General features: G+C 42.5%; 1 protein-coding gene across 2 annotated transcripts in view; it reads right to left on the bottom strand.

The window, feature by feature from the left end:
- Positions 1–2,797: 2,797 nt before the first annotated feature.
- LOC118781594 (ankyrin repeat domain-containing protein 11-like) overlaps positions 2,798–26,440 on the bottom strand; it is a 105,610-nt gene continuing 81,967 nt past the window's right edge. For both annotated transcript variants that reach the window (XM_036534582.1, XM_036534581.1), the window contains 10 exons: positions 24,445–24,583; positions 16,939–17,112; positions 14,565–14,765; positions 14,015–14,157; positions 13,435–13,582; positions 6,162–13,270; positions 5,815–5,913; positions 5,315–5,458; positions 4,994–5,086; positions 2,798–4,752 (listed from right to left, as the gene is read on the bottom strand). In XM_036534582.1, coding sequence (XP_036390475.1) covers positions 4,567–4,752; positions 4,994–5,086; positions 5,315–5,458; positions 5,815–5,913; positions 6,162–13,270; positions 13,435–13,582; positions 14,015–14,157; positions 14,565–14,765; positions 16,939–17,112; positions 24,445–24,583 — 8,436 coding nt within the window. In that variant the 3' untranslated portion in view covers positions 2,798–4,566. The remainder of the gene's footprint in view (positions 4,753–4,993; positions 5,087–5,314; positions 5,459–5,814; positions 5,914–6,161; positions 13,271–13,434; positions 13,583–14,014; positions 14,158–14,564; positions 14,766–16,938; positions 17,113–24,444; positions 24,584–26,440) is intronic.

A 26,440-nucleotide genomic window follows, 5' to 3' on the forward strand; every position in this document is an offset into this window, starting at 1 on the left:
AATACTTGGCATCTACATCACTCACATAATTGATTACACAGTACGTCCTCATTACTTCCACAGCTACAGAGGCAGGAGCACTTGTAGTTGTGTCTAGAGTACAAGAAAACTCGGAGACAAAAGCTATATTTTGAAAATTTATTTACGAACATAATCTCTGAGGGACAACAGAATTTCTCGCGCTCTCTGTACATGCAACTGTAGAAAATAACCATTTTTATTTTTTATTTTTTTTTTACTTATTCTCAGTTTCTTATTGTTTTTGCAGGAAATCAACACAGCTAGAGGTGACAGTACTGATTCTGTGACAGCACTGACAACAGTATCAACAAACCCCTGCCCTCCCCCCTCCCCCATAGCTGCTCCAACAATATGTACACAATTCAACTACATTGTACAAAAAATTACATTGTTACATCACCGGCAGCGAGCTCATTGTCTCCTCGCTGTTTGAACCCCACATTCTACGCAAGTTTAGACTAGTACAAAGAGAAGGGTGCAAAACGTCCTGGGAGATATTTACAGATATGTACAATGTCTCATTTAAGCATTACAAGAGGAAAATTTACACAGCAGAGACTTAGACTCCAACATACCACAGGTGTCAGAAAGATAATAAATAGGTTTTTTTTTTTACACCATTTAAAGAGTAGTTCTCCATGCTTTATTATCAATTAAAATTTTTTCAACACAGCTACTGTCCGGTTTAAGTTAATACAGAAAAAAAATGAGAAAAAGGCTTGAAATTGTGATATTATCTGTAATAACAATCCATTCAGTTAATAAACAATTAGCTTTATTGAATAGTAGAGGTAAGGTGCTGCAGATTGAGGTGGTCACAGAACAGTCTAGCTAATTGCTAAGTGCACTGCTGGTCAGGTATGGGGTTGAGGTGAGGTCACTCAACTTAGACACAGATGATCCTTAATAAATAAAACAGCTAAAATGTGAATTTCTATGTTCATAAGAGGTCATACGAAATGGACATATTTAAATATGCAAGAGAATAGCTTATGAATGTGTACTGTGAAAGGAACTAACATACTAGACCCTGACGTATTCCTGACCAACAGCCAACCAGACAGGAGCTGAATTTATGTTTTTTCAGAATTCTTGGGCATATCTTTCAAATGGTGTCATTAACGTATACATGCTATGCACTCTAGGGAAGCATGCAAAGCAGTCATCATTCAAATATGACAAAATAAATTTGAATCGTTCAGTAATGTCTGTGTCTGCAGTGGATTCCATCTATTACATGACAGGAATCCAAGACACAAGAAGTCTTCACGATTTCAAGCCTTTGCTGGTAAAGAAACAGTTTAGAAATAAAAGGCAGGGCTCAAACCAGAGACACGCACAACTGAAACACAATATCTTGTAAACAATAGTAAGGATGCAGAGCATAGTGACGGTATACATTCTGTTCATAAGCAACGCAGTTAAACATGCTACAAGTGTTTGTTTCGTACAGAATAAGACAACATTATCACCCAATATACGGACCCAAAAGTGCACAGACACACAGAATTCTGTCTGAATAAGGAAAATGTAAGATGTTTTTGATGAGCCTAATTTTTGGCTATTTTGGTGAGTCTAATCCTTAAATTCTAGATAGGTATATGGATTAAATATGTATGTCTCACCACACCAAATATATCACCAAGTGACTGCTACACACTGTGACAAGTGGTTGTGGTTGAGTAGAGGCATCTGCACACATTTATTATTTCTCTGTTGTTGGTGCATTTATAGATTGTTCTTGCCTGGTCAATTGAAAGTAAAACATTGCACTCCTTTTACAAAAATTTGCCTCAAAGACCTATGTTACTGTTTGTGTGCGTATGATTCTGTTTCCACTGACTGTTAGCTATATGGACACTTGCAACAATGTGATACTACAGTAAGGACAGTCAATGTAGTTAGGTAAACAGTGTTAAAGTTACATGTAAAAATCACCCCACCCAAAACAAACCCAATGTAAAAGCAAATTACATTTCAACCTGTAGCAGTCTGGTAATAATGACATTTTATGCAGATTATCTAGACATCCCAAATTTTCTATGATTTGCCACATTTTCCAATCCTTCCCTCCCATGTGTATGAGAATACTGTGTGTCTGTACTTGAAAGAAGGAACAGTAATGCTAAGATGTGGCTAAAAAGGGAAAAGCAATAATTGCCTGACTGAGCCCTACACTTTAACATTTAAATGAGAACAAGATACATAGAGTGCTTCCTAACACAAGGGCAGAATCTAAAAAAAATGAATAAACTCTGAAACATTCATACAATCCTGATTAGATGTCTTGTCATCAAAAAAAAAAAAACCAAACAAAAAAAAAACATGGAAGTAAAACGTAAAAAGACAATATATAGATAGACTTTAGACTTTTAGACTGCTCTTTCACTGAGCTCTTCTTTCATGTACACATGTACACAAGTAGTTTCACCAAAACAATTTTTGCTTTTCACATGTAAATAATTCAAGGCTAATTCAAGGCAAATGATTGAAGGAAAACAACCTATGTGATCTCTCTGGTTATTCATTTGTGCATCTCACTTCCACTGTGGTTTGTAATAAAATTTTAAAAAGCCACCCTCTGGCTAACTGAAGAACTGGCTGACTGGCTACCATAGATTATGGTATGAAGTCTTTTTAAATTATTATTAAAATAAAATTAAAGCACAAACAGTGAAAGCTGACTTCTGGATCAAATGAGATGAAAATCAACACAAAGACATTTACAATAAAGCTCAGAGAAAGAGGCAAGTATGAAAACATAAAAAAAGGGGAAGTCTTGGAACAAAAAAAGAAAGAAAAAAAAAAAGACAAAAGAAAACAAAAATAAGTCTACCACATCCATAGTCGTGGGAATTATGGCCCTTAGCACAACGTGAATTCTCAATAGACCCACTGACTAATGCACAACTCTGAAATGCTTTGATAATTACACTGCCATTATTATACATGGGTAACATATTGTGGTTTGATTCTGAATATTATAACATCTCCATTACAGGGCACAAACAAAATGAGAATTGAGTTCAAAGTTATTTGATGTTATCTGTTGCCTGGTGTACCTTAATTTTACTTGTGCAATGTCTGAGAAAATTAAATGCTGACTGTAAAAAGGCATTTTCTTGGTTTCAATTTTTAATTAAATAGTTCTGTAATAAAGCAAAGCATAATATACCTTTTCTTTAAATAAATTCTTAACCATTCTGCTACATCTGACACTAGGATTGTGGTTGTTAAAGTCTGAATGGGAAGGGGATTTTCTAATGATGTCAGTTACGGCTGTGAAGACCCAGATGACTGGTTCTGACAAACCCTGGGCAGAATGTGGAGGACTTTTATGACCATGCACAGGAGACCGTATTTAAATACTGAAAATGTGTACATATTTTGGCCCATTGTTATAAGGGAAAAGTGCTGCCCAAAAGTGAACTGTACATACAAAGATAATTTTATTCATTTTTTACACTTAACTGAGAGTGATGTTACAGTACATAAGTTATTTACAACTGTGCAGTAATGTGTGGCAAAATAAATTATCTAGAAGGCAGCGAGAATACATTGGTTAACGCATACAAAACTGTACAGAATTTACGTGATACAATTTTTTTTTTCAATTTTTGTTTTCCATTTAACTAATATTGGCTCCGTAGTGTTTCAAGTCACTTTCTCAGAAAGAGAAACAATGAAATGCCCAAGTAAAGAGAAAGACAAAAAGAGGATATTGTCTGCTCACACCATCTCTGATAGTCTTTGCCTCTTGAGTTGCAACATTCTTCTTTATCTTATGCAGTTTGCATTTAACAAGTGTTTTACACCTAGCTGTTGAAAGAGGGGCATGCAAACTCATGATCGGGAGACTTCCATCAGCTGCTTCCATTTCCCCTCCAGTCAGACAGACCCATAAACACCGTGGACCCCCTCCACCTGTTCTCACTCTGCACTGGTACACCATTTCAGCTGGATAATTCTGTCTGGATTCCTGCTGTGCAGTGTTGCATGGGCAGTAAGATGCAGATGTCCTGTGTAGGTCCCTTTGCAGAGACTTCTAGGGACAGCATCTACAGATCCCCTCTCCTTCATGTGGGAGCCACAGATGGTTCCTACAGGACCCCTTCTCCCTGGCGTGTCTGAAGTTGTATTTGCAGCGGTTCTTCCTGCCACTGGTTCTGATCTGCACTGATGGAAGGGTTTTCTGTCTACCCCTTTATTTTGTCATTTTATTTAAGGGAACCAAAAATGAAAAAATACTGCTCATCCTCCCATTTCTAAAAATCAAACAGAGGCTGTAAGCTTCAAAACAAAGCCATTTCGATCTTTTTCTGAGAACAAAAAACTCATATGATTGAAAGTGCAAGTTGTGTTTTTCCCGGTAAAAAGATGCTTCCTCCTCTTGTGGAAGGGAATCATTAGCAAGTTTTTTTTTCTTTTTATAATATATATATGTTTTCTCAAGAAAGAATGTTTCTTTTCAAACTGGCTAGCCCTTACCATACGATCTATTTGATGTCTTTTGAATGGTGATATTAGACAGCTGCTACATTCCTGTCATGCAGGCAACAGCACAAAGTCATCATTGACATCAACCATTGGCACGTAGAAGGAAGGAACCTCATTCACGCAGAGGGACTTGTGACCAGCAGGGTCCAGCTCTTGCACTTTGAGTTGCCACTCCATCCTCTGCACAGCATTGAGGGCTGCTGCCTCATGCTGCTGTCGCATCAACAGACATGTCTGGCGGAATGAGGGAGAGAGGGCTGTTACGCACCATCAAAACAGGTGCAATGCAAAGCTGCAAAAAATGAATGCTCAACAAAAACTCACAATCTATCAAATGGTGCTTTGACTCATTTCTTCCTTATAGCTCATCTTCATAACATACGCTGCACTATATGTTTTATGGTGTGGGACCAAGTACAGATGTGTTTAGAAAGTGCTTTAGGTGACATAGCTAAAAAGCCATCAGAACCCTTACCTTCATGCGGTCATACTTGTCGTCTACATCTTGGATCCAGGATATGAATTGACGGGCATTGAAGCGATCTCTCACTGACTTGTTCTCATCACCCTGAGGTACAGGAATACATTATTATTAATATTAGTATTAATATTCATATTCATATATCTCCTGCAGGTGCCCTGACAGACAGTTAGAAGGGTGTGGTTCAAGGGTCGGCCACTCCATTTTTTAGGAGGCTACATTCTTACTTTTAAGGTCACCTTTCAACAATCCAACTAGCAGACAAAGCAGCTCCTCAGAACTAGAGTTGTCTAGTACTTTTTGTACTGGACTCACTTGATTCTCAGAGGGCATGTTGTAGACCTCCGAATCCAGCAGCATCGTGCAGGCACTAAAAGGGACGGCCTGATTGGCTATTGTCCTTGCTGCTCGGCAGTGGACCCGGAGGACTTCCTGTTCACATGACACAATCAGCTTCTCCTGCACAATAAAAGAATGGACACAGATGAGAGGTAGAAAGAAAGAGTCAAGACAGAATATTCAACAAGAGCTGGAAATGTTATACCCTTCTATAACTAATTCTGACAGTAGTGGAGCAAACTGATATAGTGCACCTTTCCAATATAAAATCTTATTTAAACATTATAGTGTTTCAAAAGTTAACATATACAGTACCTATAAGCCTTTCTTTTTCTTTTGGGAAATGGTGAATTTTTTTGGTTGAACTGTAATACTCCTGCTATAAGAGAAATGCATAATTTTTGTCTTAGACCCTTTCCTGACTTTAGGAAATTTGCAACAGGCAAAGAGTACAGACAAGGAGACCTTTCACTTACCCTTTCAATGCTGTGCTGCAGCCTTAGCTTCCCCCTCACTGCCTCCTGCTGTCTGAATAGCTCCTTCAAGGGCTCTGATAAAGATGGAGGTGGAGCAATCTGAGGAATCAGAACAAACAGTTATCCAGAAATGCCTCTTCAGTTCTCTGATACATATATACATATAAAGAATGTTCACTGCTTTAAATGGCATACAGACACATAGTATCCAATGACAACAATAAAATTAGATCAAACACAATTACAAAAAGGATCCTTTTGTGAATCCAAATTCATTTAAAAAATCTGAAGGTTTTATAAAGTAGTGCATTCTAGGAAGACATATGGCCACTTTAAAAAGCACTTACCACAGGGATGTGCAACTTGCTGAGTGGCTTGCCATCAAGGAGATAGGACCCAGTATAGGTCACATACTCGGCATAGCACTGTGGGGCCTGGGGTGTGATGTAGCACAGGATCTTCCGTTTCTCCTCAATCTTCTTGCGGATTTGAAGGTATTCAAAGTAGGGATTGGAGCGGTCACTGTGGTAGGGCTCGATGTCATCCAGTTTGATTGCATTGACAATGACGGCCAGTGTCTGCTGGATCATCTCCCGTGTTTGCTGCATGGCTGTGTTGACAAGCTGTACCTGCACCTGCTGCTGGCCAGAACGGGGGAACTTCCTCTTCCGTGGGTGCTGTGCCTGGGCATCCTCCTCCTCCGTGAGCCGACTTTTGTTCTTGCTGGCGATGGCTGGGGTGGAGCTAGGAGCAGTGATGACAGGTTCCTTTTCTCTTTCCAATGGAATTGAGGAGCAGGTGGTGACTACTGTGGGGGTGTTGGTAGTGCTGTGTGATGGGGCGGACGATGTTGTGCTGGTCGTGACGGAAGAGTTATTCTGCTTGCTTTGGTTGGCTAACATTTGAGCCCGGTTCCTTGTTATTCTCTGTGGGATCTCCTCCACCTTCTTCTGAATTTCAGCAGCAGTCATGGTGATGGCTGCCTTGGGCGATGTCTCATGAGGCTCAGACACTTGGACTGTGGTGGACTGTGTGACTGCTGATACAGGAGCCAACTGGACTGGACTGCACTGAGCTGGTTCTGTGGTGGCTGGACTTTGTCCACTGTTGTTGGTTTCCCTGTTAGTCACAGTATCAGGACAAGCAGTCACAGTAACCAATGAAGGTGTCTCCATTGATGAGTCTGCTGCCATGTGATCCTGGTTGTTATTGGCATCAGCTGTGGGTAATAAATGATTTCCATCACTTTCGTCTCTCTCATCAAACTGTGTCTCATTCTCTGCCATGGCAGTAGAGCTGCTCTCTGGGACTTTCTGGGGTTCCAGCTCCAACTCATTCCCTGACTTGCAGTCTTCTTCAGAAGGTGCAAATATATTGTGCGCAGTTTCACTCAGTGGGACAACAGCAGGGGAACAGGGGGCTTTTGTCATAGCAGGCAAATCAAACTCCAGATCTGGTTCTTCTTTCATATCATTAGCTGGAGATGCAATACAAGCGGGAGGTTGTTTCAATTCTTGCAGCCTTGAATCTGTGATATCAGGCTCCTGTTCCTTGTCTTGAAAAGGCAAGTCTGGGAGAGAGAAGGGCCCCAAATCATCCAGCTCATCGACTGCAGTAGAGAAGGGGTCTGCCCAGGGCACCACCGGCTCCTGATTTACAGCGGGAGCCACACTGCCCTCTGCTATGTACTTGAGGGCGTCTTGCCGGTTGTCTGTTGTCAAGCACGGAGACTCGGAGACCATCTGACTTTGTTCAGGGATCGACTTACATTCAGTAAAAAAAGATTCCAGCCTGTTGGAGGAGGAAGGCAAAGATTCAGACTCGATGGGTACTGTAACAGGCTTTAGTGAAGTTGTGACGTCTTCTACTGTGCCTTTATGCCCAACATAGTCAGAGCCAGGAACATGCGTGGAACAGTAAGACCTAGGGAAGACAGAATAGGGTGAGGTTGCTGACAATGGACAAGGTAGCACTGTGGAGAGCTGATGCTGCAAATTATCCTCTGGATGTGGGATGGTCTTTGAGGTTGATGTCAAGTCTACGAATGACCTTTGAGGAGATTTCAGAAGGATCTCAGAATTTGTGGTCCAACTAATTGAGTGATCACAGGAGTTTTCCATTAGGCTCACAGGGGGGTGATTAGTCGTGAGAGTAAGCACATCCTCTGTACCCCTTCTGTCTGGAGTTTTACCCCAGTCCTTTTTCATTAACTCCACAGCACATGGGGTAAAAGATGAGTCATCCCTTGGGTGCTCCACATTGTCATTGCCTAGATCCTCACATTCTTCTGCCTCCCCTGGGTCATCTTCCTCTTCATCTTCTTCATCTTCTCCCTCCTCTTCCTCATCTTCTTCCCTTTGTTCCTCCACAACAGATGGCGGGAACACACTAGCAGTGTCAGAGGCGATGACACCAGGATCGTTGTGCGGTGACAGCGGCAATGGATGGTGGGGCTCAGAGAGCTCATCGATGTCCAGCGGTGGTAGAGCTGCTGGGGCAGGGGTAGGAGGAGCAGCAATGTCCAAACAAGGCTCCTGAGGGTCGAGCCTATGTACTGGAGATGAGGGTTTTGACACTAAGTTACTATAGATGCTGTCAGGAAGGTGTTCTCCACCATCGAAAGCAATGAGGGCAGCAGAGGGCCCTTCTGACATAGGCTGGGCTGGCTCAAGCCTTGGAGAGCGCATCCCTGTGTGAGGAGAGAAAACCGGAGACAAACAGTTGAGCCGATCCACTGATGTAGACTCCTCAGCAGGGTGTGGGGCTGAATACTGGAATTCAGAGGCAGCAGGAACACTTTGCTGTCGGAGAAACTTATTTGTATCTGCGTTTAAGTCCTCTTCTAAAGACCTTCTGACATCTGCTGAAGCTGAACGACTGAGGATGGGCATCGGAACATTCTTAGCAGGGGTCAGACAGCTGTTCTCTTGAAAGCTGTGTGGCATATTGGAATACCTATCAAAGAAAGACGGAGAGCAAGCATTCATGGACATCGTCATAGCGGATGTGTTCTGGCAGTCAATGCTGTCAAACATGAGATCAGGATAATCCTCTGCACTGCAGGATGGAGTACGTGGAGTCTGCAAGACCTCCTCATAGCTGGGACATGAAATCACTGATGTAGGAGTGGGCACCCCAGTAGGCCTGCTCTGATCTGGTCTTGGAGAAGCTGGGAGATTCTCCTTCATCTGATGTCCTGCTAACCAGTCTTTTGAATTCTGACTGTCCACAGGCTGTGACTTTCGATCAGGAGACATCATCTGAGCTGGAAGACTAACATCCTTGGGCTTCTTATCTTTTAATGCAGTTTCTAAAGAATTTGCTTTTTTAGATGACAGATCAGAGCGGTTTTTTCGCAGGTCTTCACTGGATTTGGTTTTATCTTTCAATTTAGGATCTCCTGACCTGTGCCTCAGTTTCTCAATCTGTTTCATTCTCTCCTTATGTCTTTTATGCCGTTCTTCAATTTCCTGGTCCTTTTGACTAAGCATTTTCCCAAAGCTAGTCAACCAAGCTTTTTTCTCAAGGTCACCATCAACTAGGAGCTTTTCCCGTGGGCGGCAGTCTTTCCGATTTGTGTCTCTGGACTGACTGACCCGGTCATTCTCGTCCTTTGATTTTAACTTCATGTAATCAGATCTGTCTTTGTCCATTATTTCTTTGCTTCTGTCCTTGTTTTTGACCTCAAATTTTGGACTGTCCTCCTTGGACTTTTCTTTCAAACTGATGACATGAGGACTCTCCTTCAATCCAGACTTTTGATCTTCCTTGTGTTTCAAAGCACTGAAGCCATCTGTGTATTTGTGTTTCTCATCTTTTGCTTTTTCTTTATGTTTTTCTTTTTTCTTTTTATCTTTGACCTTATCACTGGTGATAACACTGCTGGCTTTGTCAGCTTTTTTAGACATTTCTTTTTCAAACTCTATGGTCTTGTCCAAATCGTCATCTCCATCAGGCTTTCCTGGAAAAGTATAAGGGTCAGCCTCCAAAGGCATGAGCTCCTTTTCAAAGGGCAGGCTTTCTCTGCGCCCATACATCTCTTTGATTTCCTCAGGTTTGTCTCGTTTGTCAGCCTTCTCCTTTTTCACTTTGTCTTTCTCATGACTTTTTTTGGATGAGGATGAGGATGAATGCCTATGCCTCTCTTTCTCTCTGAATTTGTCCTGGGGGTAGGATAGAGAGAACAAATCTCTTCTCTCCTCTGAGATGTCTGGAAGGCTGATGTTGGATGAGTCGTAGAAGCTGCTGAGCACTGGCTCGTGGCCACGGTCTGTGAAGCTGTCTGATGAGATCTCGCTGATCTTGTCATTGAAGTCATCCTTGTAGTCGTTCAAGGCCTCCTCTTCCAACTTCTCCAGGAGGGATTTCTCATTTTCGCCACTTCCTTTGGAGGCCTTCCTGTCCTTTGGATGGTCTTTATCAAGCTTGTCCTTGTACTTGCCCTTGGCCTTCTCTTCACTTGAGTGCCTCTTATCCAGCAGCTTTGGCTTATTTTTCTTCTCTAGTACTGAATCAACAGATACCCGCTCTTTGCGGTCCTTATGTTTACCATCTCCACAGTCCTTCTCTTTCTTGTCTTTGTTTTTTTCAAGGGAGCCCTTTCTCTCTCTCACACTATCAAACATGGCTTTGTCTTTTTTCTTGTCTTTATAATCCTTTTCTTTTAGCTTCTCAGTGGAGTGCTGCTTCCCCTCTGCCAAGTACTTTCTGTGCTTTTCGTTTTGGAGGAGGTCTGCCTCATCCCTGTCAGGTGTTGATTCCTTACGATGGATTTCTGACAGGTTAAGTGAATCACTGAATTTAACTGCACAGTTGTAATTTTCTTCATCATCCTCACTCTCATCTGTAAAGATGTCTGGAATCTTGTACCAGGTTTTTTCCCTCCCTTTCTCTATTTTTCTGTCTTCTTTCTTTGTCTCCAGGAAATCCTTCTCTCTGTCGGCATACTTATCCAGTGAGGCCTTCTCCTTCTTGTCTTTTCCCTGCTCTGAAGACATTTTCCTCTCCTTTTCTTTACCGTGGGTGTCTTTATGTTTGTCTTTAGTTAACTCCTTCCTGTCTTTGGAGCCTCTGTCCATATCTTTTTCCTTAGGAGGTTTCTCAGTGGTATTTTTCTCAGCTTTCTCCTTCTCCAGCTTCTCCTTGTGTTTTTCACCTTTACATTTCTCTTTCTTCTCTTTATCCAGACACTCCACCTTCTTTTCCTTCTCTTTTCCAGAGTTACTCCTCTCTCTGAGCTCTGACAATTTGCCAAGAGAATCACTCTCAGATTTATCTTTGAAAAAGGTTTCACTTCCATATTCATCTCTTAATGTGTCATCTTGTTTATTTTTTGAGTCTTTCTTCTCTTTAGTAAATTCATATGAATCTTTTCTTTCCCTGCCATCCACAGAATCTTTCTCCTTTTTGTCTTTAAAGGACTCTGCAGAATCTTTCCTCCTCTTCTCCTTTTCCATCAAGGTGCTGGAATTTATTTTCTGTTTATCTGTCATGTCCTTTTTCTTTTCAATGACCTTTTCTGAGGAATCTTTTTCCTTCTTTTTGGCCGTGCCCTCTTTATCATTTCGTCTCTCACTATTTTCTAGCTTCTTCTCCTTAACTTTGTTTTCCTTCTTCCGATCTCGGCTCTCCTCTTTTACAGTCTCTACAATCAGTTTAACTGTACTGTTTGCTTTGTATTCTTTGTACTCTTTCACTGGAGCATCCCAGCTATCATCGCCACAGAGAGAAGATTCGGAAGAGAGATCTGACACCCATTGGTTGTGGGGATCATCAGAGGCACTAAGCTTGCTGTCTTCTTGGTCTAAAAAACGATTCTTGATATCAAAGCCCTCATATTCAGGCTCCTCCTTGAGTGCCTTTTCCTTTTTTGACTTTTCTTTCTCCTCTTTTGGGTTCTTTTCTTTCTCCAACTTCAGATATTTTTCCTCCTTTTGTTCATTCTTTCTGTCCACCTTAGAAGACTTGTCCTTGGACTTTTTCCGTTTTTCATCCTTGTGAGTCTTCTGCTTCTCCTCCTTAGGCTTGTCTTTTTCCTTGAGGCCTCTCTCTTTTTCTGCTTTGAAGGTTTTGTCCTCCTTCTCCTTGCTTGCCTTGTCCCTAGCCAAATCCTTTGTTTTCTTGGACTTCTCCTCTTTAGCAGCTCTGACACTATCTTTTCCAGAAGTCCAATCCTTGTCCTCCAATTTGCCCTTGGACCGATCTTCCTTTTTAAAATGATCTTTGTCATGCTTGGAGGTTTTAACTTTGTTATCAGTTGGAGATTCTGTCTCAACAATGTGTGACCTTTGTCGTGTGTCCTCAAAATCAAAGGAAAAGCTCTTGACAAATTTTTCATTCATGTCTTGGTTGAGCACCAGGCTTGGGGCCTTCTCTTTCTCTTTGCTTTTGTGTTTGTGTTTTACTTTATGCTTTTTCAACACTTTGCCATCTTTGTCCATCTTGGAGACTGCCCCATCTATACTGGAACTCTTATATAAGTCAGAGGAACTCTTTTTCTCACCTGAATTTGTGTGAACGTTGTTCTTCTTGCGGCTTACCTGTGCCTTCTTTTTCACTTGTTTCACAGATTCAACACTCGAGTCAGCTGAGGAGTACTCTGATTCAGTGGAAAGCTGGGTTCTGATGGAGTCAGAGAGGGAGCTAACATCAGACCATGCTGGGGAGGACACAGTTTTCCATCCATCTGTCCTCCACTGCTTTGGGTGCTGCTCAGCCAGTGACTGTGCCAGCTTTTGAGAGCCCAAGCTCCCATGAGAGGAGGAAGATGAGAGCGAACTGAAAACAGACGACTCTTTTAGGCTCAAAGCAGTAGAGTCCTTTACACAGTTTGAGCTCTGTATAGAGCCTTTGTCGTCCTCACTATCCATATCCTCAACCTCAGACTCAGAGGTGCAGAACTTATCACTTAGTTTGCCAAACCGCACCTCCTTGTTGGTGTTGTTTTTTGTTTCCTTCTTCCTCTTCTTTTTCACTTTGTTCTTCTCTTTCTGCTGCTTGGAGGTCAAGGTGGCAGAATCGCGGCTTTTGGCGTTGCTTGCCGCTGCCGGTTGCCGCACTGTGGGTGCTGGAGAGAAACACAAGGTTTGAACATCCTCGTCTGAGCTGTTTGTGTCAGAGAGGATACGCCGTGCAGCCTTCTTTGGTGTGAGCGAGTTGCTTTTGGAATAGGTTTTGACCTCCATTTTGGGGATGGAAATGAAACTGTTAGCTTTGCTCGCAGAGTCTTTGCGAAAATCTTTCTTGAGCAGGTGCTTGTCGTCCACAGGGGGGATCCGTTCCTCCTCATCATCCTCATCAAACTCATACTCGTCTTTCACGGGTGTAACTGTGGCTTTAGGTGGACCAAGAGTTTTTCCTTTCAGCTTCAGAGCCTTCTCAAACTCAGAGTCTGTGTTATTGCCATCGATAGAGCTGGATGGGCCAAAAGAAGGAGCATCTTCCTCCTCTGAAGAGTCTGTTTAAAAAAAGAAAAGCAATCAATATTCAGCAGGACAATTGCTACAGTCAGTCTCTAAAACTGAAACCATTAAGTCTGAGTACATAATGAAACCCTCCTCTACAACCTTACACAATTTTCGTGGCAAATTCTACATACTTCTTCAACCCATTCATACTAACCTGATGAACTCTCCTCGCTAGAGGTATAAGTGCCTTTGCCAAGCAACAGATTCAGCATAGTCGGGGAGTTTGCCACTTTCAGTGGGGTTTCACCCCTTCTGTTACTTTGACGAGGATCCCCTCCATATCGTAGTAGCAACTTCACTACCTACAAAGAAATACAAGGAACACAAGCATCAGCTATAAGTAAAAGAACATTAAAAAGTTGAGCTTCATAACAAATACCCCCAATAAAGAATTTAAATTCCATAGAAGTTTTTCCATGATTCTGTTCTGGGACATGAAAAGTGAAAACCTGAAACATCAACAGTAAGCACAATACAATGCTTCAATATTTATGTATTCAACAGATGCCCTTTTACAGGGGGACACATATACCTTAAATTTTATACTGTAGGTTAGTACAGCTGTACATTTTACTGAAGCAGTTTAGAAAAAGTACCCAGTTGAAGTGCACATTTCCAGGACTGGAAACCAGCAACCTTCTAATCAAAGTTTGGCTCCCACACACCCATGCCACTGATGCAATGGTTACATCCTTAAACCGAGGTCTCACTATTTAATCCATGCATGAACTCACCTTGAAGTGTCCATTGTTGGATGCGTCATGTAGAGGGGTGTCATCATCCAGACCTTTCGTATTAACCTCTGCCCCGGCTGCCAGCAGCTGTTTGGCCACATCATAGTAACCCCGGTTGCAGGCCTCATGCAGTGCAGTCCAGCCTGGCAATCACAATGGAGAGTTAAACAGGGACCTGGAGGTGGCAGAGGTGTCAGAGTACAGAACATCTATGGAAAGCAATGAATTAAAATACAAGATGCTGTTAGTGGTTGCACCAAGCTCCATGCTCAATTCTTGCCTCCCAGGGTATTATGGCTTCTGGTTTTCATTTAACCTGAACCTGACATAATTAAACCTTGTAACTGCACAAAATTCTTTGCCTTTTTGAACAATAAACAGAAACAGAAATAAAAATAAACAGAAATCATTTCTCTGAAGGCTGCAGTTACAGCTATGTTTATTTTTGTTCCCTTTAACAACAAAATGATTAAGTGGTATGCATTTCAACCCTACAAACTCCAACTCCAAACCCAAGGACAGGCCAGTCCACAGAGAGGGCTGTGCTCACCTGCAAAGTCTTTTACATTCACGTCAGCCCCCTCATTGATGAGCTCCTTGATGCGCCGTGCCTCACCACGGATGGCAGCCCGGTGCAGCCGTGTCTCACCCCTCTCGTTGCGCTTGTTCACTTTGTCTTTGGTTTTTGAGGCAGAGTTTGGCGTTCCCTTCTGACCCAGACTAGACTGTGACTGATGCTTTGGTGTTGTGTCTGGAAAAGAGCACCACATTTCAATTTCATATATGGCACTAATATGGTAGAAGGAAAGTATACTATGACTGAACTTCCAAAGAGAAAATAAACACGATCATTACCATTACCCACCAATGTGTGGCGCTCTTACACTGCCAGAAAAAAAGTCTGAGACCTGTTCACCTTTGTGAATGCGGTAAGCACAACACAGGCAAAGTAAATTCCCTCATAATTTGTACATTACTAAGTTTGTTAAGTATTCACCTTTTTGAATAACCAACATTATGTGAAAATCTCATTTTATCTCACTTGTGCCAACTTTACAATCCTTTTATAATGGTAAAACAGACCCCTTTCTGTGTCATAAACATGTTCCTCGATAAGATTTCATAGCAAACAAATAGAGCCTGAACAAATCTGGGTCACAAAACAGAAGCGAAGACACTGCAATGAAAAAACCTCTAGAAATCTGGTTTTGCAATGTTAACCTTTTCCTTCATACAACTGAAAGCAATCCATTGGTAATTTGGATTGTACTGTGTATTGGTTAAGTGTATACAAGAGACATAGGTCAAGAATTAGCAGATAATAATTTAATTACTGCTAGAAACCATTACACTAGCTAGCTTGAAATTTGGTATTTATTTAGACATTTTGACTTTCACATAAATTGATGATGTTATCACCATCATGGAAAACACCACCCAGCACAAATGATGCTGCAAGCACACCGTATATATTTGTGGAATGTTCACATGAACCTTTCAATTTATCGGCTCACCAAAAACTTTTGACTTCTTGAACGCAACACCAGGGTCATGGCGAAAGTTCTGTGCAAAAAGTTATGATGGTTACATTTAGCATTTTCAAAGATGAAGCCACACTTATGGATCAGTACATTCCTAGTAATTCTGTTTGAGACCCAATCTGTAATAGAGGTGCAAATAACAAACAAGCAAATCACACAACTTGAATTAATTTTAAACAATTTTCTGTAGATGAAATTACATGTCACTTTTAAATTTACCAGACCCTCTTATTCAGAGCAACTATAAATTTGTGACTATAAATTTTATAAATAAAGACCAAGCCGAAAAACTAAATGTGTCCAAACACATTCAAACTCATTCATCAGCTCCTCACATATAGGATAACTAATATTCCCATAAACACGAATGTGAAACACACAGAAGAATATAACAATAAATGAATGCAATAAATTATCACAAAGGTTGAACAAATAAAGGAAAGATGAGTGAACAGTGTGTTAGATGACAGTGCCTGAAAAAGCAAAGCAGGAAACAAAATGTTTATTGGCTATAATTAATGCTTTGATTCTTAAGAACCAATAAGTAGCATTAAACAGTGATTTTATTCCTTCAGTTCTGCCATAAACATGCTGATACTTTCAACACTGCTGACACCTGGACTGAGTGCCAGGCATACCCCTAGAAGGTTATATGGTATAACTGGCTGAATTTATTCTATCTGAGTGAAAGAGTTGAGGGTCCTAATTTGGGATCATGATGGCCTGAGAGGCGACATCATCAGTGGGCCTGTCATCTGTTATAGTTAATCTCAAAGGCCATCTGACTCTTTTGGGTCAGACAGTCCCTGATGCTATCTGTGCTCCAGGAGGAAAGTTAAAACATTGTTTTGGTTTAAGTTCCCAAGGCTGACCTCAATGTTTATAATTACATAGGCTGTATAAAATGCAAAAATGTTATTTGATTGGTTACCTAGAAGGGTCACTGCAGCCTCAGTAGATGATAACTCCTGATGTTTAATCTCTTATGGGTACTTTTAGTTTTCATCAAGTGGGAACACTGTGCTCCTCTGTGACTGCACCCTGAACAGATACCCTCTGGGCTCTGTGTCTTATTTTGCCAAGGTGTGATTTTGCCTTATTTTGTTTATACCCCTGTTAATTTCCCATTCCTTATGCTTTTCCCTCAATTTAATGCTCTCATGCCTTTTATTTTACCACTTGAAGCCCCTGCTATCCACGCATGAAAAGATCCTTGTTGAATTGAATTCTCTAGAAAAAAACTATAAAATTTAGACTTGAAATGATGTTACAGAAGTTATGCAATGTGGATATAGTGAGGCCTAGTATGAGAATGACATCGAAAGACACGGCTGTATACTGCACGTTAATGTTAGTTTAACGTTAGTTTTAACTAAAACCCACCTGGACTGTTGACCGATTCTTCAGCTGTCATCTGCATGAGAAGAGCCACCTGCTGCCGCTCAGAGAGGGGGTAACCAGCCCGGATCCCTGGCACACCCATCCCAAAAGGCAGGCCTGACTTCCTGGTGTTAGTGGGCTCCTTTTTAATTCGCTTCCGCTCTGGACCTTGCTTCTCTGTAAGGACAGGACAAGTGCAAGGTCATGGCTGAGGACAGAGGACTGATAACTGGGTAGCACAGTCACTGTGAGGGACAGAGAAAACTTCCACTCCAACTGAAATAAGTAATAAAAAAAAGCTGTCTGTGCCTCTCTTCTTATGCTCCAGCACAGAAACTGAGATTTGCCATTCCTAGTTGATAAAAACAACCCCATCATCCTGTCTTATGCACTGCTCCACCACTGAAATACAGAATTTTCAGCTTTGCACTATGTAAACCAATCAACTGATATGACTTTGTGTGTGTGTGTATGTGTGTGTGTTTGTTTGTGAGATTGAATGTATGTCTGACTGTGTTTACTGTATACAGTTATTCAGAGGGTCAGGTGAATCCTCCCCTAATTTCCTACCTCAATTTGAAAGTGGTGCCTCACTGAAACATTATCCAGTTATCTTGTGGGGGAAAGGGACACCAGAGTAGAGGACTGCTGGCCTTGTAACTGGCATTTTTCTAAGGGTAGACCTTGGCTTTATGACAGCATTACAAACAGGTTGTGGGTTCATTTCAATAAGGCCAAGCCAAGGCCATCGCGCCGGCAACTTACTGGACAAAAGCAGCTGCAAGACACACCCATTTATTATATTTGTGTTAACATACGATACTGCCACAATGGAGAGAGCCACTATTAGCAGCAGCTTTACAGCAAATCATTCCACACTTCTAACTGACACAAAAATGCCAGTGCTGAATTTCCCAGACTTTTCTGAAAGTATTTCTGACAGCAAAAGCTAAAAACAAAATGAAAATAACAGTCCTTCTGCCTCAAAAGATGCCTGAAATCTAAAGAACATCTACAACCATGCTTATATCTGCACACAACATGGTGATTTGCTCAAGGCCACAGCATAATTAATACGAATAGGAATCATGGCCATGATTACTCTCAGTCACTAACACTTTCCAGGGATTATTTTCTATAGTTAATGCTGATGAACTTCCATGAACATCTGTAAATGGGTAAATTTACCCACCTCTCCACCCCCCCTGCCCTTAAATGCATTTGGATACATTCCTTCTATTCAGACACACATTACAGAAACCACAGAAGCAGTCCTAACAAGTTTGCAGGCAGTGGAAGTTGAGGGAGATGAAAAATGCAGACATTGCCTTTTCAGCCTTTTAAAATTCAGGGGCCCTGTTCAGTAATGAGACTGGTATTATAAGGGGCTGGAAGGCTGTGTAATACTAATACTGCCTGGATTTCGGTAAAGGTCATTAGGAACTGACACAATGAACTATCGTTGTTAGAGCTGCTTTTCAAAATCTGGACAGACATGTCTCTGTATGGACTTTGGGGCCACTGAGGAGCTTAAAGCCTGCCATTGGCATTCCCCTAAGTAGGAAGGAGAGGCCGCAGATGTTAAAGCAGAAAAACCCAGATGTGGTGCAAAGTGCTAATACTGCCTGCTGCAGGTCTAATTCTGGCTTTGAGAGGAATAACTTCATTCCCTTCAGGTGGGTTCATGTCACAGTAAGCCTGAACACTAACGAAATGCCAGTGACAACCCAATGACAGGTCCAGTAAGGCTGTTCTGGTCCCAGTGACGTTTTAGGAGGACTTTGCACACAGAAGGTTCAGAACTGAGCTGAAAACTGCTGCAGTTTAATGAGGAAATGAGAGGTTTTTGTTACTTATCACATGCACATCAGTATCACCACTGTCCATCACCATTTTTAACAGGTTATTACTATTTACAAAGCATTTTAAGGCCTCTATACACCAACCCCATGGCCCCTGAGGTGCTAGGACAGGCCATTCTTCAGGAATAATTACCATTCTGCTACCCTACAAGATGGGTGAGGAAAGACCAGCCTGACACTTTCCTGAGCCCCCACTGTGAGAGGAGAGGAAAAACAGAAACTCCAGAACAGTACATGGTCGACAGGAAGCAAATTTTTTGCTCTAATTTTGACAAGCCAAGTGAAACAAAAATAATGTCAAATTTTGTCCATGCTTCATACTCTGCAACCAACAGATGGAGACAGTGCAAAGGGAAAGCAAAACCTCTCAAATAATGGTACAATTTCATTCATATGCGTGTTTGCATATGAATGAAATTGTACCATTTGAGTTTGCATTTGAGCACCTATGCATTAATTTTTAGAAGAGTTCACAGTCTTTTTCCTTTGTTTCTGATACTGAACGCTGACAGTACTACTTTGCACAAGCAGTAAAACAGTTTCAGAGGTCACAACCTCCAGACCACGATGTCTGTTCACAACCAACTCCAGACTTCAGAATGGACCAATTTCTTGGGTCTGACTTTTGCCTACAGTCTTCCATATCAGTGCTGGCCTTTGAGGCAGTAACTATGGCAAATGCAGAACCCTAACCCTAACACTAAGAGTTCTGTTTGAATATTGGGAACAGCATCTGGAGGGCTGGCTCACCCCAACAGCTTTGGGAGTTGGCAGCCTTTGGGTCTGCTCTATTCACAGTGAAAAAAAATATCCTTCAGCCTAGTCTGTCATCTGTAATTATGTCTGCTGATGAAAAAATGCTATGCATGTTCATGGTGTTCAGACTTCTTTATTCCCACAAAAATTCACAATCCACAAACAAAAATACACAATATGATCCTGCAGCATCCCAGAAAACAGTCGTCCCCCCCCCCCCAAGTTACTCCAGTGGCACAATGACAGAAAGGATTCAGACTAAGGTATTGTCGTGCTGAGTGCTGCTGTTACTGCGGGTTCATACGTGGCCATGAGAGTGGCGACAGTACTACTGGTGGTCTGTGTTGTGGCCTGAATGGCTAAAGGGTGCAGAGAATTTGGGTCAGCAGCTGAGGAGGATGGGACTGGAGCCCAGCAGAGGAGGGGACTTTCCTCCCTCCCCTCCCCCCAGATACACACAGATCCAGAGCGTGAATCCAGTTCAGTCTCAGCTTTATTCTTAGCAACACCCTCCCTCAGCTGTTCGATCATCCTAAAACATACGCCCTGACATTGAGAAACATAGTCCAGGACACAAAAGCACACAGATCAAACCATGCAGTATGGCACATTCCAGAGCCACAGAGCCACCCTGTGGATTAAACCCAAGGAAAACATCAAGGTTGGGGATATTGCAAAGCATTTCCTGCTGCCCCAACATATAACAATAGCGAATGGCTGCAGTTTCCCACCCTCAACGGCTGAGGCAGCGCTCTGGAGCTGGCTAGGGACAGTCAACAAACAAATGACGGAGGTACAGACAGGAAGTACACCTAGAATGTTGTGTCACTGTCTTTTCTGCTGTTAAAAAATTGAAACAAAATAATTGACCTTTTTCTGAACATAAAAAGTGTGTTTTCCTTGATCCATCTGAAAAGTCAGCAGACCACAGTGGGCATCCAGAAGGACTAATAACCTCTCTGATGGGTATGTACTCCTGGTTGGCCTTATACACACACACACACACACACACACACACATACATCTGTGAAAACAAGAAATTAAGTAAATGTTCTTCGTTGGTATGAATGTACCAAAAAAACACCAGGACAGATATAGAGCCTGTGCCTCAGAGCCTTTCTCCTGCAGTGATAAGGCATCCACATCATTTGAAAAGCCAAAATGTAATTATAACTTGCTACCGAAAACCAAACCAATCCATCCCAGCCAAAAGTTAAACACAGGTCTCATATGAGTCACAAACTTACAGAATGTACTGGCGTAAAATTACCAGTAGATGGCAAGTGCGACATTAATTACATTCTTCCCCTAAGGGAAATTCAGGTTTTGTGCACACTTTTAACAGAGGTCTCTGGTGCAGTGAAGGCGTCAGGCTTCAATACACTATTTAAAAGCCACAAGAGGCCCTTCAACTCACCGAAACAAATAAAAACTCTGCTCTGAAGTGGGACTGCTGATAGGTGACGTTAGCATTGTGCTAAAATGTGCGGGTGAATACACCTGCCTGTATATAAAGGATATTATCACCTTACATGCATGTCCATGTCTGTTAGTGCAAGGTACACACTCTATCTGCCTGTGTGTCTATCAGTCTGTCCATATTATGGAGTACACGGCTGAATGGTAAGCGCTACCGGTGTGTGCAGGAAGAGGGAGAGATGCCAAGGTCAACCCAGCAATGTTGCAAAGCTCCTCTATCTGCATCTCTGCCCAGTGACTTTACACTGGCCGCTGTCATCACTGCTGTCATTTACTGCTGCTGTAACTCTTGCGCCAACACTGTCCCCAGAAGGAACAGTGCCAGACGGCAGACATTTAATTATTTCACAGCACATTAAAAAACCCAAGTAATGCATTATTTAACATTTTTATATGTCCTTATCCAACCAAATATATCCAAAGTTTGATATTGAAGCATACTGAAACTACAGGATATTTAAAAGTTTTGATATTCAGAAGTCTGAGCAGCAATTACATTCCAGATCCATAACCTTAATAAACTTACAAAATAAGAAAGAAAATCGACTATTTCAGGGATAATTTGTTGCCTATGAATTTACAGAGGATACCCATCAGTTGGTAACAACTTTTGTCACACAGGGAACCACTGTTATAGCCTGCACTAACCGAAGTACGCACTGAAAGCAGCCGAGCAACAGTAAGTGAGCTACAAAAACACAGTTCTTCAGCCGGGTACAGCTGTTAAACAACAGCACAGAGCAGTGAGTCCAGCAGATTCAGATCTCCACTATCGAGGCCTGATCTAGAGCAATATTAGTGCGGCATCAGTATAGCCCTCCCTGACCTGATACAACACAACATCACTGTAGCATCACTACAGCTCTACTAAAGCTGAATTGCCACAATATCACCGCATTAACAGCGTTCTCACTTACCCAGGCCTATCAGGCCTATAATGTAACCATCTACTCCCCAGTGCCAGTCTAGCACTGACACAGGGCACCACATGATAACCTGCTCCTAGCATCAGACTCTTCTCCAGCAATGCAGACCATTCTTTCAAAGGAGCTCATAGCTAAATTACAGTCCCCAAAGTCCAGAAGTACAACTTCAGCTCTGAGAACAACACTTCACCCCTAGCCCTGGTCACTGTGTCCTTTCTTCCAAAAAAAATTGTCCTCCATTCCCCATAGAGCAGTCTCTCCTGGGCAGAAAAAAAAGCTGAATAAGGAAGGGTGGTGAGAGCTGGGTTTATAGCCAAATACAGTCCTCCACTCCTTCACAGCAGTGTCACGTCTGGTGGCTCTTTCCTCTTTCATCTCCTGCGCAACTGCTTTTTAGCCTTTTTAGCACAAATTGATCACAGTAACGGCAGAGATGAGGGAGTATATGAATTACTCCTTTTTCACGGTCAGATGAAACCGCCAAAATGTATTATTATGAGCTATTATATTATTACCGTTTTCTGCATCCCTGTACAATCTCACAGATGCCAGTATTCTACACACAAAATTACAAACTGCAAGACATTTATCTTCACTCCCCAGTTCAGACATAAATGCATCATGGCTCACAATCTTTTCCATCATTAGATCAACCTAAGCCTGGGTAGGGTTTGACCTTTGACCCTAGCAGTCTGGATGACTCATGTGGAAGTGAGGTGACTCCAGCGTGTAGCCTGCAGATGAAGAAGGGGTGGGAGGTGAGGGGGTGGAGCTGGAATGCTGCAGTCAAGTGGCACACAAAAAGAGAGAGTGAGTAAGAAATAGAGATAGAAGGTGGGCTGCTCACAGAGGATCCTGGAGAAGTGCAGCACCCAGAAGAGACAGAGGCGGGAGTGTTTACCTGAGAGCAGCCTGGAGGTGGAGAGTGAGGTGGCAGCGCTTGGGGGATCCCAGGCCTCCGACGACAGGCCAGGGTCACAGTCTACCAGTCCCAACAGAGGGGAGGGGCAGGGGGAGTGGTAACGAGCACACCCACACACATACAAAGCATGGACACACAGCGAGAGGCAAGGTCAGAGAGACCACAGACACCACACAGACACACCAGGCACACATACAAACAAGGGAAAATGACAGCAAGAAAACAGACATCAGCAAATAAAAGAAGTAGTTGGAACAAGATGCAAAGAATCAGGCAAATCCCATGGGGGGTTGTAGGTGGGAGACAATGACACAACAGTGGTGTCATCAAAACAAAGTTTGGCCCAAATTATTGTGGATGGTTCAACAAAGAAAGGACCCAATGGTAAACATATACAAAAAAGGAGTATGATAATGAGGAATATGTGTGGGTTTTCATGGAGCAAAGAAGCAGAGAATTGGAAAGAGAGAGAGGAAAGAAGAGGATCACATGGGACAAAAGAAAAGAGAAAAGCGTTAGAGAGATAAAGGGAGATACACTGTAAATCACCATGGATGCGTTTCTGTAGACAGGCAGATGCAGATAAGCGCTGCACACGAACAGACAGGGCTTCAGTGTGTATGATTCTATGAGACACGATGGCGATGTAGCTCCCTCCAAAACACCAGCGCAAGTCACAGGGAAGCTGACATCCTCTGCCCTGATAGAAAGCTCAGGGCTCCACCCCGTATTTACATCACAGTAAACAATCAGGGCTTTGTTTCAAAAAGCTAAACAAAATTTCACACCCCCTGGCTATGCCTAACAGACAGATACACCCTACTTTAAACAGCTCTGCACAAGTTACCATGGACTGTACCCAGCAAGCAAAAACTGCACCACAACCAAAACTTCACATCCATAAAAAAAAGATCCAGTTGGAGAATTCTGGGAAGAAAACAGCTGCTTTGGGTAGTTAACTCATGGCCCACAAATGAAAAGGAATGCTTTTGTTGACACCATGCTTCTCTCAAAGGGAAGTCTGATAAATACAATAGCAAGTGATACAACGTAAGCAAGACAATATTCCATAGATTTGGAGCAAAAAGAAAAAGTTCAGAACAAATACACAGGGTTTCCCCCTGAACGTTTTAACCCACATGTAACACAAACCAATCCAAGACACTATATTTTAGATCAGAAACAAACAAGATAATGGCAATAAAATGGCAATAAAACCTAAACATTTATGCTTGGGCTTTAATCAATACGCCCCTGAAAACATTATCACGCTCATCTTGGCTTTCTTGAATTGCTGTAAAAAATATATATATTTTATCCATACCAATATTTTTGGGCTCCTCTGCGGACAAATCTCTTGTTAACTGAATAATGTTCCATGTGGCCCTTTTCAGGGCTCTGTAGCAGACTTGGCAGAGAATGGACATATGGAGACACAAAGTCTGCAGTGGCTCTGTCAATCACAGCAGCCCATTCTCACACCTCCCAGCACGCTCTGCTGTTTCCTGTGATACTGACAGGATATGAGGCTGTACCGTCTACATGCTCTTCCCCTCTTTCTCACCTGAATCTGAATCTTTCTGATCTCCATTGGCTCCGACAGTAAAGGGCAGCTTCCTCTTCGGAGCCTTCTCTTTCATCTCTTTGACTCCATCACTACGGTCCAGTTTGGGAGTTTTGTTTGAAGAGATTTTGTCTTTATCCTGAAAAATGCAAACAAGAGCAATAAGTGATTTTTCTGACCTCCACTAGCTTATTTCAACCACAGAAACTTTTGTTAACCAAATCAGGAATTCAGAGCCTGACACACATCTGCGATGGACCTTCACAATAAATGAAAGGTGAAACCAAAGGTACAATACCAGAATAAAGCTAACTGAGGTTGAAAGAGAAAATTATCCTTTATACCAATGAGAGCTAATGATTGTAGCATGAAATTGTTACTCGCTTCATCTCTGAGGACAAGCACTACAATAAATATCAAGCTGTACTCTGTGCAGAGATGGAAAAGAATTGGTGTAGAGATGAAACAAAGATGAGATGAACATAGAGGGTGTTGTACACAGACAGGACACAGGGAGTGCTGTGTATAGAGGGACCCATGAAGCACTCTGTCCCTGCTGTACTTCCTCCGGCCACCAGCCATGAGACAGTGGGAACAGTGCTGTCCTTTAAATTCCCCTGGAGCGGAATTATGTCTGCTCAGAGACTTCCAGCAATTCCAGGATGTGCAATGCGTGACTTTTTCCTGGAATTTCCTCTCCATACTGCAAGCAGGACACAGGGAATTTCAGGTGGGAGGGAACTGCAACCGTGGGCTCAGTGGTCCATGGCAACAGGAACCCATCAGAAGCCCCAGTAACCACCAGGAATATCCTCCTCCAAAGGCTTAATCTGAAGGCCTGAAAAAGCCTGGCTTAGCATATCAACAATGTGAAGGGACAGGGGCTGTAAAAGTGCCCTACCCTTGTTTGAATCTGAATATGAAACAATGCACACAGATAAGCTGGAGAGGCATGAGCCTGAGCGTTACAATCATTTGAGAGACATTTAGCAACACCCTCAGTTTTACACTAAGCAGCAAAAACAAAATTCTGACACCCTGCAAATGGACCTTGCTTTTAAGTTGGGGGTAGGTATTCTCATAAACATATACTTTAATGAGTGATATAATACATTAATCAAGTCAGATTATAAAACCCCAAAAATGAAGCTTATGTAATTTTATTTTTGTTTCCAACAGCAGGATTTGCTTTCAGACTAAGCCAGCTGAGTTCTTGGCATGATCCTGTCTAGAATAACAGAGTAATTAGAGAGTTTACCGGGTTCAAACCTTTGTTTTTCTCCAGATGCTCAGTCCATATCAGCTGAATAAATCTAAAGCGCTCAGACACAGGACTGAGGGCAGTAATAGCAGGATCACAGCAGCATACTGCTCCCAGTTCCCACCATGTTACTTTTCCTACTGCTGGCAGGGAGAGCAGCTGCTTGCCCTTCATCAGTCATGAGATTATGATGTCACCATGTGCACACAGCTCTCTTCCCCTCCTCTGGGTGCTGCTTGGCACTGTACACAGTACAATGATAGGGCAGGAACCATCGGTGACCTGCTCACGGAGAGCCATACCCTATGTACACTCTGTAGAAACAAGCATGTGCATTGTGCGCACGCATGCGCACCGCGCACGCACGCACACACACACACACACACACACACACACACACACACACACACACACACACAGAGGAGCGAGCTAAATAATGAGATGGCAGCGTGCCGCCAATTCACTTGAAAGCTGCCTCCGTGGCCAGCCCTGTTTATAGGTCTCCTAGCAACTCTCCAGCTCTCTCTGTGTCTGATGCAATCCAGCACGGAATGCTGTACATGTACACCAGTCGCTTCACAGCACTGCTGCAGCTGCTTTAAGCCCAAATGCCCAGTCCTCCTCATTCAGCTCCTGACCCCACTGCTGCTAACAAGGACTCAGCCAACAGGCTGTCACTGCAAACAAACAGCACTGGGGCTGCCTTAATCTCTTGCCTTGCAGACTGCACCTCGA

This window comes from Megalops cyprinoides, chromosome 8 (assembly GCF_013368585.1).
Source record: "Megalops cyprinoides isolate fMegCyp1 chromosome 8, fMegCyp1.pri, whole genome shotgun sequence".
In the NCBI taxonomy this organism is placed as follows: domain Eukaryota; kingdom Metazoa; phylum Chordata; class Actinopteri; order Elopiformes; family Megalopidae; genus Megalops; species Megalops cyprinoides.